Raw genomic sequence first — 13,723 nt, 5'->3', positions numbered from 1 at the left:
CATGAGCTTGCTTTATTCAAAGAAATGTAGATTACTATCAGAAAAATACTTAAATTCAGTTTGGTTCCTCTGCTCCATGGAAGAAATAAATGAGTCTTATAATACTTGATCTTGAAACAGCCCTTTCAGGTATATCATCTCCATCTCCTGCTTTCTAGTAGTATCCTTTCTAGCAATGAAGCACCATAGACAGGTATTCAGGAAATCTAAAGATTAAAAGTGTATAAGGAAAATGATTACTCTGTCCATGACCTAGTTTCAGGTAGAAAAATCTGCCCATGGCTAATTTTGATGAATTATTATTACTGATTAAGGAAATGCAGACTATACAGCCTTCAACCTCGGGAGGAAGAAGGTGAAAATGGCCCGGCTAGTCCATTACATTACATCCTATGCAAAGTGTTTTCTTTAAAAAGTGAACAATGTGTTTGTTGTCCTGTGTTCATACTCTGAGGATTGACAAACAGCCAGCAAGTTTGTCCTGTCTCTCAAGTCCTAGGCAAGAACATCACAAGACTGGGAATTTTCACTGGCCCAAAAGTTAGAATAAGTTAATTTGCATTTACTGTAATTATTGTTATAGAAAAAAACACTCCAAAATGACTTAGGACGCACTTCATAAGTTTTAGTCTCAAAAGCTATTAACTATTCCTGGGCATGGTGGCACATGTCTGTAAGCCCAACACGCATAAGGCTGAGGCAGGAGGACTGCCTCAAGTTCAAGGACAGCCTGACCTACATAATGAGCAAGACCTTGTCTCAAAATACCAACTTGCTCAAAAGAAAGTTGTTAACTATCCAACTCTTTCTACATCAAGATGAAGAAATTAGTTGGAACTGATAGTGGACACCTGTAATCTCAGCATACTGGGAGGCTGAGGCAGGAAGATCTCAAATTTGAAATCAGCCTGGGTAACTTGGCAAAACCACTTCAAACTTCTTTTTTTAAAAAAGGGCTGGGAGGGCCGGGGATTTAGCTCAGGGGTTCTACCACCTGCCTCACAAACTCAAGGACCTGAGTTCGATCCCTGGTAACCCCAGCCAAAAAAGGGCTGGGAGGGCCAGGGATTTAGCTCAGTGGTGCCTTACCTGTCTTGCAAGCCCAAGGTCCTGAGTTCGATCCCTGGTATGGGGGACGGGCTGGGGGGCTGGGGATATAGGTCAGTGTGAAGGCTTTGGTTTCAATCCCCAGTAACTGAAAGAAAAACAACTACAACAAAAAGAATGCTGACATCAGAAGCTGGAAGAGATTCTCCTTTGGAGCCTCCAAGGGGACTCAACACTTTGATTAGTCTTTTGGCCTCTAGAATGCTGAGATAAAATTGTGTTGTTTTATTTTTTCTCTTGAGACAGGGTCTCAGGCTGGCCTCTGGCCTTGAACTCATGGTGATCCTTCTTCTTCAACCCTAGCGCTGGGACAGGTGTGCACCAAGGCACCTGGATTTTTTCTTTTTGAGTCAGTCTTCACTATGTAGCTCAGGCTGGTTTTGAACCCAGTTTATCCTCCTGCCTCACTCTTCCAAATGCTGGGATTACAGGAGTGCACCACCATGGCCAACAATTCCTGTTTTTTTGTTTATTTTGTTTTATTGTCTTTTGAGACAGAGTATCACTTTGTAATTCAGGCTGGCCTTGAACTCACTTTATAGTCCAGGCTGGCCTCAAACTTGTGGTGATCCTCTTGCCTTAGCCTCCCAAGTGCTGGGATTACAGGCGTGGACCAATATACAGGCCTAATTCCTGTTGTTTTAAACTAGCAAGTCATCTGGGCAGGGTGGTACACACCTGTAACCTGCCACTCTGGAGGCTAAAGCAGGAGGATCCTGAATTTGAGGCCAGCCTAGGCTACATAGTGAGCTCAAGGCTGGCTTGAACTGTATAGGAGACCCTTTCTCAAAAATAAACAAAGAAGGTAGCAAATCTGTGGTAGGTTGCTATAAATTCAAGCCCTGCCTGGGCAACTCATTACTTAAGTGATATCCTAAGTTAAAATGGGAAATAAAAAGGACTGGGAATGAAGCTCAATGTGAAGACCTCGGGGGGCTGAAGCCTTCAGTTTCCAGGGCTGGGGGAAAAAAAAAAAATTAAAAGAGCTGGGATGTATGCAGCTCTGTGTTAAGGCCTTGGGTTTAATACTCAGTAGTAATTTAAAAGAAAAGAAAAAAACCCCTGGGAGTGAGGGGGTGCCTCAGTGGTTAAGAATGTGTCTTACTGTGGGCTGGGGATTTAGCTCAGTGGTACCTAGTCCGGAGTTTTATCCTCGGTACAGGGGTGGAGGTGGAGGGATGTGTTTTATATGCTTGAGACCTTGAGTTCAATCCCTAGCACACTCCAAAACAATTAGAAATTAGAAATACATAGTATCACTGACCCAAAAATAATTGTGCCTAAAACCTTTAATACCTCATGTCAAAGGGTAAAATTGAGGCAACTGAAGGAAATGATTTGACCAAAAATAAACTGGCAGACCTGAGAAGACACATTCAGAAAGGTCTAATATTTACATAGCTGCTAACAAGAACAGTGTAGGTTTTCCCACAAACACACTAGCTGGTTGAGCTCCTGGGCAGACTAAACATAGGCAGCAGTTGTCACTGTGGGTGTTCTGCCAGCACAAGTGTAAAGTTGTCATCAGAAATGAATATGTGGCTTCAAGTGGCTTACAGAAATCCAACAAATGTGTTTTGGACTCTGCATAAGCCAACTCTTCTCAGGATGACCTGGATTTTTCCCTATTAGTACAATGATCAGTTAAAATCATCCTCTATGAGCAAGAAAGAAAAATCAAAAGTTTATATCAGACAAGAGATGACTCCCCAGAGTTTAAGTTCACAAATAACAATGTACAAATAGTTACACTGGGTCAAGTGCTATCATACACCCTAATTTGTTTTTAAAATCAAAATCCAAGCCCCATATGGTGGTACACACATGTAATTCCAGCACTCTGGGAGGCTGAGACAAGAGGATCAAAAGTTTGAGCCCAGCCTGGGTGATTTAGACCTTGTCTCAAACTAAAAAAGGGCTAGGGATATAGCTTAGTGAGAAGGTCCTTGATTTAATCCTCAGTACCACAAACACATTTAAAAAAAATCAGTATCAACAGCATGGTTTAGGCCCAATTTCAAGTAAAGTGAATGAAAATAAAAAGACCAAGTAAAAAAACAAAAACAAGAATAGGTCTCCCAGGCAGTTATTAAACAATGATTGCAATAAAATATGGAAATCATGCTGTTACATAAAACACCTCATAGAAACAAGAGGGGCTGAGGATGTACGTCAGGGTCAGTGTGGTCGGCATGTACGAAGCCAAGGTGGGTTCAGTACTAAACACAAAAATTCACTACTCAGAAACCTCTGTACCCTGGATTCCAAACCTTTCCCTTTTTCTAAAGTACTGTCAAGAGTTGAGACATGCTGGCCATGGTGGCACGTGCCAGCAATCTCAGCATTTGGGAGACTGAACAATCACCACAAATTCGCAGGCAGCCTGGTGAATTCAAGGCCAGCCCACAAGACGGTCTCAAAAATTTTTTTTGAGATAATTTCACTAAATTGCTAAGTATCCCAAACTGGGCAAAGTTCACCTTCCTTAAAAACATGTGTCTTTTTTTGGTCCTGAGAATTGAACCCAGGGCCTTATGTATGCTAACCATGGGCTCCACCATTAAGCTACATCACCAACCCTATATGTTATTATTTTAGCATGCCAAACAAACACAAAATGTACTCAATTGCATGTCTAACTTTCAAGAAATGATAAACAACCTTACTGAAGTTTTGCTTTTATCCAAAGGGGCAATGATTCCATGTTTGGAGAGAAACATCAGTGACCCATTTACCAAAGACCACTCCCTAAACACTTCACCCATCTTTTCCTATTGGAACAGTCTGAAGATAATACACCCTAGCAATTGCCTAGCGTTTTGTTTTTGGAAGACAGGGTCTTGCTACGTCATTCAGGCTGACCTTGATGCAGCCCAGGGTGGCCTCAAACTTGTGGCGATCCTCTGCCACCAGAACACTGGGATTACAGGTGTGCCACCACACCCAGCACAAAAGGCATTTTAGACTGTATTTTTGGACATTATTGTGGCACATACCTATAATCCTATCTACTCAGGAGGCTAAAGCAGGAGAATCACAAAGGCCTACCCAGGCAATTTGGGGAGAAACCTGTCTCAAAATAAAAGGGGTGGGGATGTAGCTTAGTGGTAGAGTGCTCACCTAGCATGTGTAAGGCCCTGAGATCAACCCTTAGCACCAAATCACTCTCTGCAAAAAGATTTTTTCCCTCCTTCCTTTTTTTGCAGGGTGGGGTGGGAGTATTCCTTTCAAACCTAAATAAACCTAGCCCATTATCCTTATCCTTATATATCTTAATATCCTTAGCCCACCCATTATCATGTAAGTTTTTTTTTTTTCTGGTACCGAGGATTGAACTCAGGACCTTGTGCTTTCGAGGCAGGCCAGGGGCAGCACCACGGAGCTAAATCCCTGGCCCCAATCACATAAATTTTTAGAAGCTCAGCAACTGCATTATTGGCATACTTACAAATACGTTTATAACTATGTAGTTACAAAATATAGTTTTGTCCTTTTCAAGGATCAGTGAATGTGGAAATTTGTTCATTTTAAACTCTACTGAAATAAATTCTTTTGTACAATGGCAGAAAAGCCTCTAATCATAAGTGTACTTCAGATGTAGTTGACTTTATTACCACTTAAATATTTCCCCTAGGGTCGGGGATGTAATTCAGTGGCACCTCACCTGGGTAAGTGCAAGGTCCTGAGTTCAATTCCCAGTACCAGACAAGAACCCTAAAAATTTCCCCTTGCCCTCAATAAATCAGTAACAATAAAGTAATGCGATTCTAATACAGCCAAAACATAATAAAATTTTAGCTGGGCATTCTGGTGCATGCTGTAATCCCACCACTGGGGAGGCTGAGGCAGAATTATCTCGAGTTCAAGGCCAGCCTGAACTACATAGTGAGACCCTGTCTCAAAAAAACAAAACAAAACCAAAAACCCCCCAAATTATAGATTTTTCTGAATGATCCTAATAAGCATAGTGGCATTACCAACAGGAGATAGTCTACGTGTAAAATACACTTTGAAGGAAATCTAATCAAGAGGATGGTGATCCAGATGATGCATCCATCTTCTGTCCTGATACCCTAAAAATACCCTCCTTAAAGAGCTTCTTTTTAATCTAAAGTCAGATATTTTCAAGGGAACAACAGAGAGGGGGCTGAGAACATCTTTAATGGTGCAAAGAAAGCTATATTTATTGGAGGAAAAGTTCCTCAGGGAAAGAGGCCAAGATAAATGGAGAAATAGATAATGGAGAAAAGGAGTGGTGGTAAGTACACGATGACTGGAAACACAAAAACAAGTCTTTTAATTTTTTATTTAATTTTAATGACAAATTATCATCCCTGAAAAGATTTAAACATTAGAGACCCAACCTGCCGCGATCCCGGTGTGTCCCTAGGAGTACACACTTTTATGTGGAGCATTCCCGATCTTTTTCTGTGGGCCTACAAATACTTGTTCATGTAAATATGCATTCTAATGACGGAGATTTTTCTTGGACGCCTTCCATACAGTGTTTACCAACGAACCCTTTCGTCTAACACTGAATTCCTCCCTCAACAACTGCAAGTCTAAGATCCCCCTCTTTAGGAGCGGGGACAAACTCCGGATGTGGTCCACCTTCTTAACCGCCCGACTCCCGCGCTCCCCACTGGAGTCAAACCACTGCCTCTCGGAGAAGGCCGACCTACCGCGCGCTTCGTGCTCACTGGCTCAGTGAGACGCTGCTGAGGAGAAGAAAACCCGCCTCCCACATTCCGATGGCCCAAGGGCCGATCAGTCGGCAGCTCGAGGCAGACCCAATTGGCCTATACACTCGCCAGTCAAACTCTTCGGCTGCACAGCTCCAAAGAACCTGCAGGAATAAAACATCCCGCCCCCTGTTCTTCTATTGGTTGGCCCGACCCTTCGCTGTCCCTTCACTATCCCCCCCCACCCCGCGATCCATTCATTTCACACAATAACGGGCCCAACAGGGGCCGGTTGAAGATCTCCTATGTATAAGTAAGACTCTCTGCCACTTACCTGGGATCGAGAGTGATCACTCACACTAACGCCCGCCCTGTCGTGTGGTGAGGCTGCACCACAGGCCACTGCTGCCGCCGCCTTCTGCGCAACGCCAACCGCCCGCCAAAACGGATCCTTCCCTGCGCCTGCGCAACCAATCCTGGAACGGGACCCTTTCTCCGCCCATAACGCCTGCGCAAAACAGGGCACAACGCTCGCCGCCACGCAGGCGCCGTGGGTTCACCGCCCTCTCTCGCCCGCCATTTCACGTGTCCCAAGCGGCAGGCGGAACTTCTTAATACGCCTGCGTAAACTCGCCATTTTACTACACGTGCGCTCAATTGGTGGTCAAGGCAAAGAAAGTTTTGTCACAAACTCCTTTCCTAACGTATAGTATTAATCACCCTTTGCAAAGCGGGTTGAAGATAATATTTGCGCGTGGAGGATTAAAAAATCATTTAAATCCCTGGGCACATTCAAATATGAATGATTGGTAAGGTAGCCAATCAAACTGGGTAACACTATCATTCCTCAGGAACCAATGCACTCAAAGGGGCGGAGCCTTCGTAGACCGCCCAAACGGATGACGTCTAAGGGCGTACGCATATCAAGGACCAATAGTAGGGGTAAACGGTTTCAACTATCCAATGAGAGCTGGGCAGGGGCGGAGTCTACCAATGCCGTAAGCGCGGAGGCGGGATAAAAAGGCGAGATAGGAGGTAGGCTGCTGAGTACGTTCGGTAGCTCACTCCTTTTTGCTCGTGGACACCGCCGAGGAAGCATCTTTAGTTTCTCTTCCGACTGCCGTCATGTCTAAGTCAGAGGTAAGGAAGACGATTTTGCCAACTTTTCTTTCTCGCCTTTCCCGGAGTTCGGTAGGATGTAGCTTGGTTGCGTTGCACGCACCAGTGCTTTTTGCAGTTTCTTCGGCCGCAGCCGGGGCCTACTACCAAAGTTCAGGTCGCCATTTTGTCTTCGTCGTCGCCATGAGGCTGCTCCCGCCAACCGTTAATTATCTCTCGGGATAGTTGCTCGTGGCCACACTCCTGGGCATATACAGTCTGTTTTATACTTTGTTTTCTGGGCGAATATTTTAAAAGAGTTATTGCTGTGGTCCTGGCGACGCACTCTCCCGCCCTGGCCTTTTGTTGGCGCCTGCGACTGGAGTGGAGGAGGGACGCATGCGCTAGCGGCTGCCCAGCCCTCGACGGCACCACCGCTCCTAGAGGGAGAAGCACGTGTTTTGTTGTGGCCTGAACGAACAATGAGTGCTTCTTAGGTTGTTGCCTGCTTTTGCTTTTCAAAATGTTATCTCCATTAAATGCTCCTCTTCTCCACTGTAGTCTCCTAAGGAGCCCGAACAGCTGCGGAAGCTGTTCATCGGAGGGCTGAGCTTTGAAACAACAGATGAGAGTCTGAGAAGCCATTTTGAGCAATGGGGAACGCTTACGGACTGTGTGGTAAGAACTGGAAGGGACAAAAGGCCATATAACTAGCTGATTCCTGAGCTTATCTGGCTGTAGTTCTTGTCTGAATGTTTTATGACGGTAGTTCGTAGAATTATAGGAATAATTTGGCAAAGGAACTTGCTTTGTTATCCAGTATTCAAAGTTACTTCCTAAATCTGGTTGTGGGAAACTGAAAGGCGTTGTATACAGGCTTGGTATAAAGTTTCTTGTTGGCCACACTTGAAGTAGAAATAAATGACTCCCAACTTCCGGAGTCAGACCACGTGTTAATGAATTAACTGTTCTCAGGTAATGAGAGATCCAAACACCAAGCGCTCCAGGGGCTTTGGGTTTGTCACTTACGCCACTGTGGAAGAGGTGGATGCAGCCATGAACGCAAGGCCACACAAGGTGGATGGAAGAGTTGTGGAACCAAAGAGAGCTGTCTCAAGAGAAGTGAGCAATTATTTTTACCCTTTGTTTTTTCTTGGTGATGTGTTAATAGTGGTACCAGATTTCAAAGAGATCTAAACTTAAGTTATTTAAATGTGAGGGCAAGTTTTGCTCATCTAAATAACTTAAGCGGTTTTCATTCTGTTAGGATTCTCAAAGACCGGGTGCCCACTTAACTGTGAAGAAGATCTTCGTTGGTGGCATTAAAGAAGATACTGAAGAACATCACCTACGAGATTATTTTGAACAGTATGGAAAAATTGAAGTGATTGAAATCATGACTGACAGAGGCAGTGGGAAGAAGAGGGGCTTTGCTTTTGTAACCTTTGATGATCATGATTCTGTGGATAAGATTGTCAGTAAGTAGCAAGTCAGTAGCATTTACTAAGGACTGTAAAACAGTAAGTTGTTTAAACCCTAAGGCCTTGTTTCACTTTAAATTTTTTTAGTTCAGAAATACCATACTGTGAACGGCCACAACTGTGAAGTGAGGAAAGCCCTGTCGAAACAGGAGATGGCTAGTGCTTCATCTAGCCAAAGAGGTATGTTTTATGCTTAGTTAAACCTTAAGAGGTAAACTCGAGCTACTACAAACTATGTCTTAACGCTTGAACTTAACTTTTAAGGTCGAAGTGGTTCTGGAAATTTTGGTGGTGGCCGTGGAGGTGGTTTTGGTGGCAATGACAATTTCGGTCGGGGAGGAAACTTCAGTGGTCGAGGTAAGGTTTATGTAATAGTGATTTTGTATTTCATCTGTTCTTTTTGTAACTATTAGCCTACATTTTCAGAGTTACATTTTATCTAAGCTTCCTAAGCCAAATTTAGTTACATTTTTTTGAATTAGTCCATGCTGTCCAATTAATGTGTATCAAACCTAATTTAAAATTTCATTCTAGGTGGCTTTAGTGGCAGCCGTGGTGGAGGTGGATATGGTGGCAGTGGGGATGGCTACAATGGATTTGGTAATGATGGTAAGTTTTTAAGGGAATATGTAAGTAAAATTTTTTGGCAACCTGTACCTTTAGAGTAGGCTAGTAGAAACTAAAACCTAGTGCATGACAAGCTCACCTCAGCCCATAATACGCATGCTGTGAACAGGCCTTCAGCCATTACACTTGAACATATTTTTATTGTTAAATACTTTTGTCTTATTGAGAAGAATTGTATTCTTGTAGGTGGTTATGGAGGAGGCGGCCCTGGTTACTCTGGAGGAAGCAGAGGCTATGGAAGTGGTGGACAGGGTTATGGAAACCAGGGCAGTGGCTATGGCGGGAGTGGCAGCTATGACAGCTATAACAACGGAGGAGGCGGAGGCGGCTTTGGCGGTGGTAGTGGTAGGTATCCAGTGATCCAAGTATTTGGTGTGATAGCTAGATTAGCCTTTTAGAGTTTGTGACCTTACTGGAATTTGAAGCTCTTAAAGCGTTGTGTGGTACACTGCATGGTACATTACGAACAAGCTTGCTGTGCTACCTCCTGGCTTTAAGCTGGGGCCGCCTCACTCCCAAATAAATAAGTAGTTGGATAAGTGGATAGTGGTGTCTTGAATTTAAGTTAGATTAGCAGTACCGTGGCAGGATGTATCTAAACTTCTTTGGGACCTTAGGCACTTAGTTGATCTATATGCACAAAATTTGTTTACACTGGCCTGGAATACATAAAGGCCTTCAAGACTGGAGAGTGCTTGTAAGTGTCACTAAGGAAAACTCAAAAGTGTATCATGGTGAGTTCGGTTGATTTTTCTTAATGCTGCATTATTCATGAGTGCCTTATGCAGAGAATGAAGTACAAAGAATTTGGAGCACCAGTTTGGGAGAAAGGAAGGCAGCTAATGTGACCTCTTTCATTCTGAACACTAAGCACAGTTGGGAACCATCAATCATCTTCTCCAAGTAACAGATAAAGGACTTTTTCCATTCCTAGGAAGCAGTTTTGGAGGTGGTGGAGGCTACAATGATTTTGGCAATTACAACAATCAGTCTTCAAATTTTGGACCCATGAAGGGAGGAAACTTTGGCGGCAGAAGCTCTGGGCCCTATGGTGGTGGAGGCCAATACTTTGCCAAACCACGAAATCAAGGTATACTATATAGTAGGAAATAATGGCAGAGGGCTGAGTAGAGCGGGTACTAGCAAGAAATCTGTTAGCTCATCAAATTGGTATGTGTGGATAGTAAAATCCTGCTATTTAAAGTCATCAAACTTTTGTGATTTGCAATCAAATTAAGAAATCCATTTGACTGATAACCTTTAGTCAGTTTAGGCAAGAGTTATTTTGAATAGCCAGGTTCATGAATATGAACTTGGGATTGTCTTAAATTTAAAATCATTTCTGTTAGTACTTCTAAAGCCTAAAAGAGATTTTATTTCAGGTGGCTATGGCGGTTCCAGCAGCAGCAGTAGCTATGGCAGTGGCAGAAGGTTTTAATACTGCCAGGTAACCAACCCCTTTTTTTGTGTTGACTTAAATTTTCATAATTGCTGATAAACCCAGTAACCCTAATGTAGCTGAGCAGTGTGACATAGTTAACATTATAATTGCAGTAAAATTGTGGATATTAATGTTCAGATCAGCAAAATTTGTGGGAAACAACTTGCTGTTGGATTATAGCCTTGAGTCTTAATATGTTTAGATTAACAACTTTATTCCATATTGTTCAACAGGAAACAAAGCTTAGCAGGAGAGGAGAGCCAGAGAAGTGACAGGGAAGCTACAGGTTACAACAGATTTGTGAACTCAGCCAAGCACAGTGGTGGCAGGGCCTAGCTGCTACAAAGAAGACATGTTTTAGACAATACTCGTGTATGGGCAAAAAAACTCGAGGACTGTATTTGTGACTAATTGTATAACAGGTTATTTTAGTTTCTGTTCTGTGGAAAGTGTAAAGCATTCCAACAAGGGGTTTTAATGTAGACTTTTTTTTTTGCACCCATGCTGTTGATTGCTAAATGTAATAGTCTGATCATGACGCTGAATAAATGTGTCTTTTTTTTAAATGTGCTGTGTAAAGTTAGTCTACTCTGAAGCCATCTTGGTAAACATCCCCAACAGTGTGAAGTTAGAATTCCTTCAGGGTGATACCAGGTTCCATTTAAAAGTTTCTTCACAATTGCTTGGGTAATGAAGCCATTGTCTTCAGAAACCTTGGTGTAGTTGAACTGACAGTTACTATTGTGACCTGTGAATTTGACCATTAAAAAGGTCACCCAAGCAAGCAGAGTCAGTTATTTGGTTATAAAAATGATTGTTGGCACACCCTATACAATATCTAAATTGAATAATGGTACCAGATAAAATGATAGATGGGATTGAAGCTATGTATCATCCATTATTATGTGTAATCAATAAACGATTTCTCTTGAATGGAATGACAACTGTATGGATTTGGGACTGGCAGAGATTTGTACTTTTTTCCCTACCCATTGCTCCTGACAAATGTTGAATGCTTCTATCACAATACAAGTTCAAAGCTCTGCCAGAGAATAGCAACCAGCTGCTGGCTAAAGCTGCCCCATAAATCTAGATTAGAAATTTTGCAAAGGTTTTTTTTTTTTTTTTTTTTTAAGTTACAAGTACCAGTAAGAATTTTAACAAATAGGTTTACATTAAAGGAAAACTGCAGTTTTGTTGGGTCGTGGGTGGGTGGGTCTGAAGGTCGACCAATTATTTGGAGATTAAAGCTATAGAAATAATCATTTTCTGCCTAATTTCATCTTTGCTGCAGTTTTCCTTTAAACATGGCACAAGGTCACACAATCATCTTAAAAGTGTTAATTGTATGGAAATCCCAAACTATTCCAACCATTGTTATTTGTATAGTTTCTTTTGAGCCTTCCCTTTGGTACTCTCAACTTTGGTGCCATTGTATTTATTAGTAGCATAGATTATTGTTTTTCATTAGGACTGTATCCATCCGATGGGTGTGTTACTTGGAAGTCTGGGGAGGAGGGTTGGGGAAAGTGGGGGGGGAGGTGGTGGGGGGTGGGAAAGCATGGACGTTAGATCCTTGATACTGGCTGAGTTTGCAATAGCAGGTGGAACCTTAACTATTGAGGGAGTTTGCAGATACCTCAGGATTCGTGACAATGCCTTTAAAGATCCAGGAGATGTTCAGCTACTAGGAACTGCTAGCAAGTATAGCGCGAATGGCTCCGAGCTCAGACACTCTGCAGCTGAGAGTAGACACTTATGGTATGTGGAGTACAGATAAGCCAGGGGCAGGCCACAGCACTCCATGAAAGCTAGGAGAGTGAAGTTTCAGTGACCATCGCAAGGAAGGAGGCAGACAAGAGTAAGGCACACCTGACTCTTAGGACTAGCAGTAAGAACCAGGAGGAAAGGTTTTATTGCTATGCTGGTAGGTAAGAACAGATTTTACTCATGTCCATTTAGTTAACATAAAAATCCAGTTTTCTATTGCATTTTCCTTAATAATATTGAGCCAAAATTAGTCCAGTTAAGCTGAACTTGGTTTTTCTGGAGAATGTTTAAATTGATGCCCTACTATTATTGTTGGCTCCCAAATGAAGTAAATAAGCACATTAATTCTATTCTGAAGATAATAAGCACATTAATTCTATTCTGAAGATAATATTGCCCATTAGTTTTATCCTTTGACCCATTTCATTAAAACAGTGGCTCAAAGTAATGCATTAGAACCCTTTCCCCAAAATGGTGGGAGGAGGGTGGGCCATTAATGGGAGGGAGGGGGGTTGTAGCTTCAAGATGGGCCTTGGTCTCAGAAAAGAGCCAGTTCTAAAGATTGTTTACTTTTCTAGGGGAGGAATCTGCTACAAGCTTATCAGCTGTTAATTTTCTTTTAAACTTCCAAGTTCATAGCTAAAAGGTAAGTTTTCATAAATGACCAAGAGTGCTTTTTGTATTCTCAAACTAAAAAGAATGACAGGCCATGCCCTGTTGTAACCAAAAGATCTCATCTAGTCCAGTTGTAATCACCAAAATGTTTTAAAGCAGCTAGTTAGGCTGAGGTGCCACCAACCACTTTACCACTAACCTACATTGCTCACGCTTTGAGACAGTGTTGCTCAATTGCCCAGGCCTGCCCTCAAACTTGTGATCCTCCAGCTATAAAGGGCAATTTTGGATTTTTTTAAGACAAGGTTTTGCTGTGGTCTAGGCTGGCTTTGAACTTAATTGCTCCTGCCTCTGCCCTTCCCTAGTGCTAGGATTACAGGTGTGTACTGCCACACCTCAAAAAAGAGGTCGCTCACGTATAAAAAGCAATCTGGTGTTCTCAGTAATGGTAGATGCAGTTGTAGAGCCCTGTGACTTTCCTTATGTTAAAATACTTGATGAGCTCTTTCTCTTTTTGCAGGGGACATCCTTGTGAGGACAACCTTTGTCTGAGCCACTACTTCATTCTCACTGCCATGCAGTTGGTTTTAGCTGTTCTGCAGCTCTGATTAATCATTCAATTTTGTGAATGGATTTTTAAATAAACTACTTTAATTCAGCTTATTTTCCTTGTCTCCTTTTATTTAGGGTATGGCATTCATCCCATTTCAGATGTGGGAGTAGGAAGGAAATGTGTCAGTGATGTTTATTTTTGTCTGGTAAGCTACAATTTTTAAAAAGCAAAGCCCCACTCTTGTTAAGTTTCATGTTGGACATGGCATTAAGTAGGTGGACACTATTTAAAGCTAGATGTTTTAGAGACCTAAGACAGCATAAATGTTTAAAACCATGGCCTGGGATTT

At 42.4% G+C, this 13,723-nt stretch overlaps 2 protein-coding genes across 5 annotated transcripts in view; one reads left to right on the top strand and one right to left on the bottom strand.

The window, feature by feature from the left end:
* Positions 1-6,305, bottom strand: part of Cbx5 (chromobox 5) — a 40,685-nt gene extending 34,380 nt beyond the window's left edge. The window contains exon 1 of the mRNA XM_004872787.4: positions 6,124-6,305. The gene's annotated coding sequence lies outside the window, so the exon portion shown is untranslated. The remainder of the gene's footprint in view (positions 1-6,123) is intronic.
* Positions 6,306-6,761: 456 nt separating this feature from the next.
* On the top strand, positions 6,762-13,484 carry Hnrnpa1 (heterogeneous nuclear ribonucleoprotein A1). Of its 4 annotated transcripts, XR_206385.4 has the most exons (12): positions 6,762-6,929; positions 7,449-7,565; positions 7,863-8,009; positions 8,155-8,365; positions 8,456-8,548; positions 8,633-8,725; positions 8,903-8,977; positions 9,182-9,340; positions 9,930-10,085; positions 10,378-10,442; positions 12,785-12,852; positions 13,342-13,484. XR_206385.4 is itself a non-coding variant. In XM_004872790.4 (11 exons), exons 1-10 carry the CDS (start codon positions 6,915-6,917, stop codon positions 10,431-10,433), a joined length of 1,122 nt encoding a protein of 373 aa, XP_004872847.1. In that variant the 5' UTR covers positions 6,762-6,914; the 3' UTR covers positions 10,434-10,442; positions 10,670-11,369. The 4 variants fall into 4 exon arrangements, 2 of the variants coding, with proteins under 2 accessions (XP_004872847.1, XP_004872848.1); XR_015450684.1 differs by lacking the exon at positions 9,182-9,340; XM_004872790.4 differs by lacking the exons at positions 12,785-12,852; positions 13,342-13,484 and adding an exon at positions 10,670-11,369.
* The last annotated feature ends 239 nt before the right edge of the window (positions 13,485-13,723 follow it).

Source organism: Heterocephalus glaber, unplaced genomic scaffold, assembly GCF_053883595.1.
Source record: "Heterocephalus glaber isolate CG9 unplaced genomic scaffold, H.glaber_assembly_v1.0 deba00001060, whole genome shotgun sequence".
Classification (NCBI taxonomy): Eukaryota; Metazoa; Chordata; class Mammalia; order Rodentia; family Bathyergidae; genus Heterocephalus; species Heterocephalus glaber.
Note: the sequence above shows the minus strand (reverse complement) of the source record. Positions and strands in the feature narration are given on the sequence as shown.

What these genes read in the sequence shown, in the direction of transcription:
- Hnrnpa1 (XM_004872790.4), top strand. An exon ending in TTCTGTGGATAAGATTGTCA is followed by an intron (nt 8,366 to 8,455) that starts GTAAGTAGCAAG and finishes AAATTTTTTTAG; the next exon opens with TTCAGAAATACCATACTGTG. An exon ending in TGCTTCATCTAGCCAAAGAG is followed by an intron (nt 8,549 to 8,632) that starts GTATGTTTTATG and finishes TTAACTTTTAAG; the next exon opens with GTCGAAGTGGTTCTGGAAAT.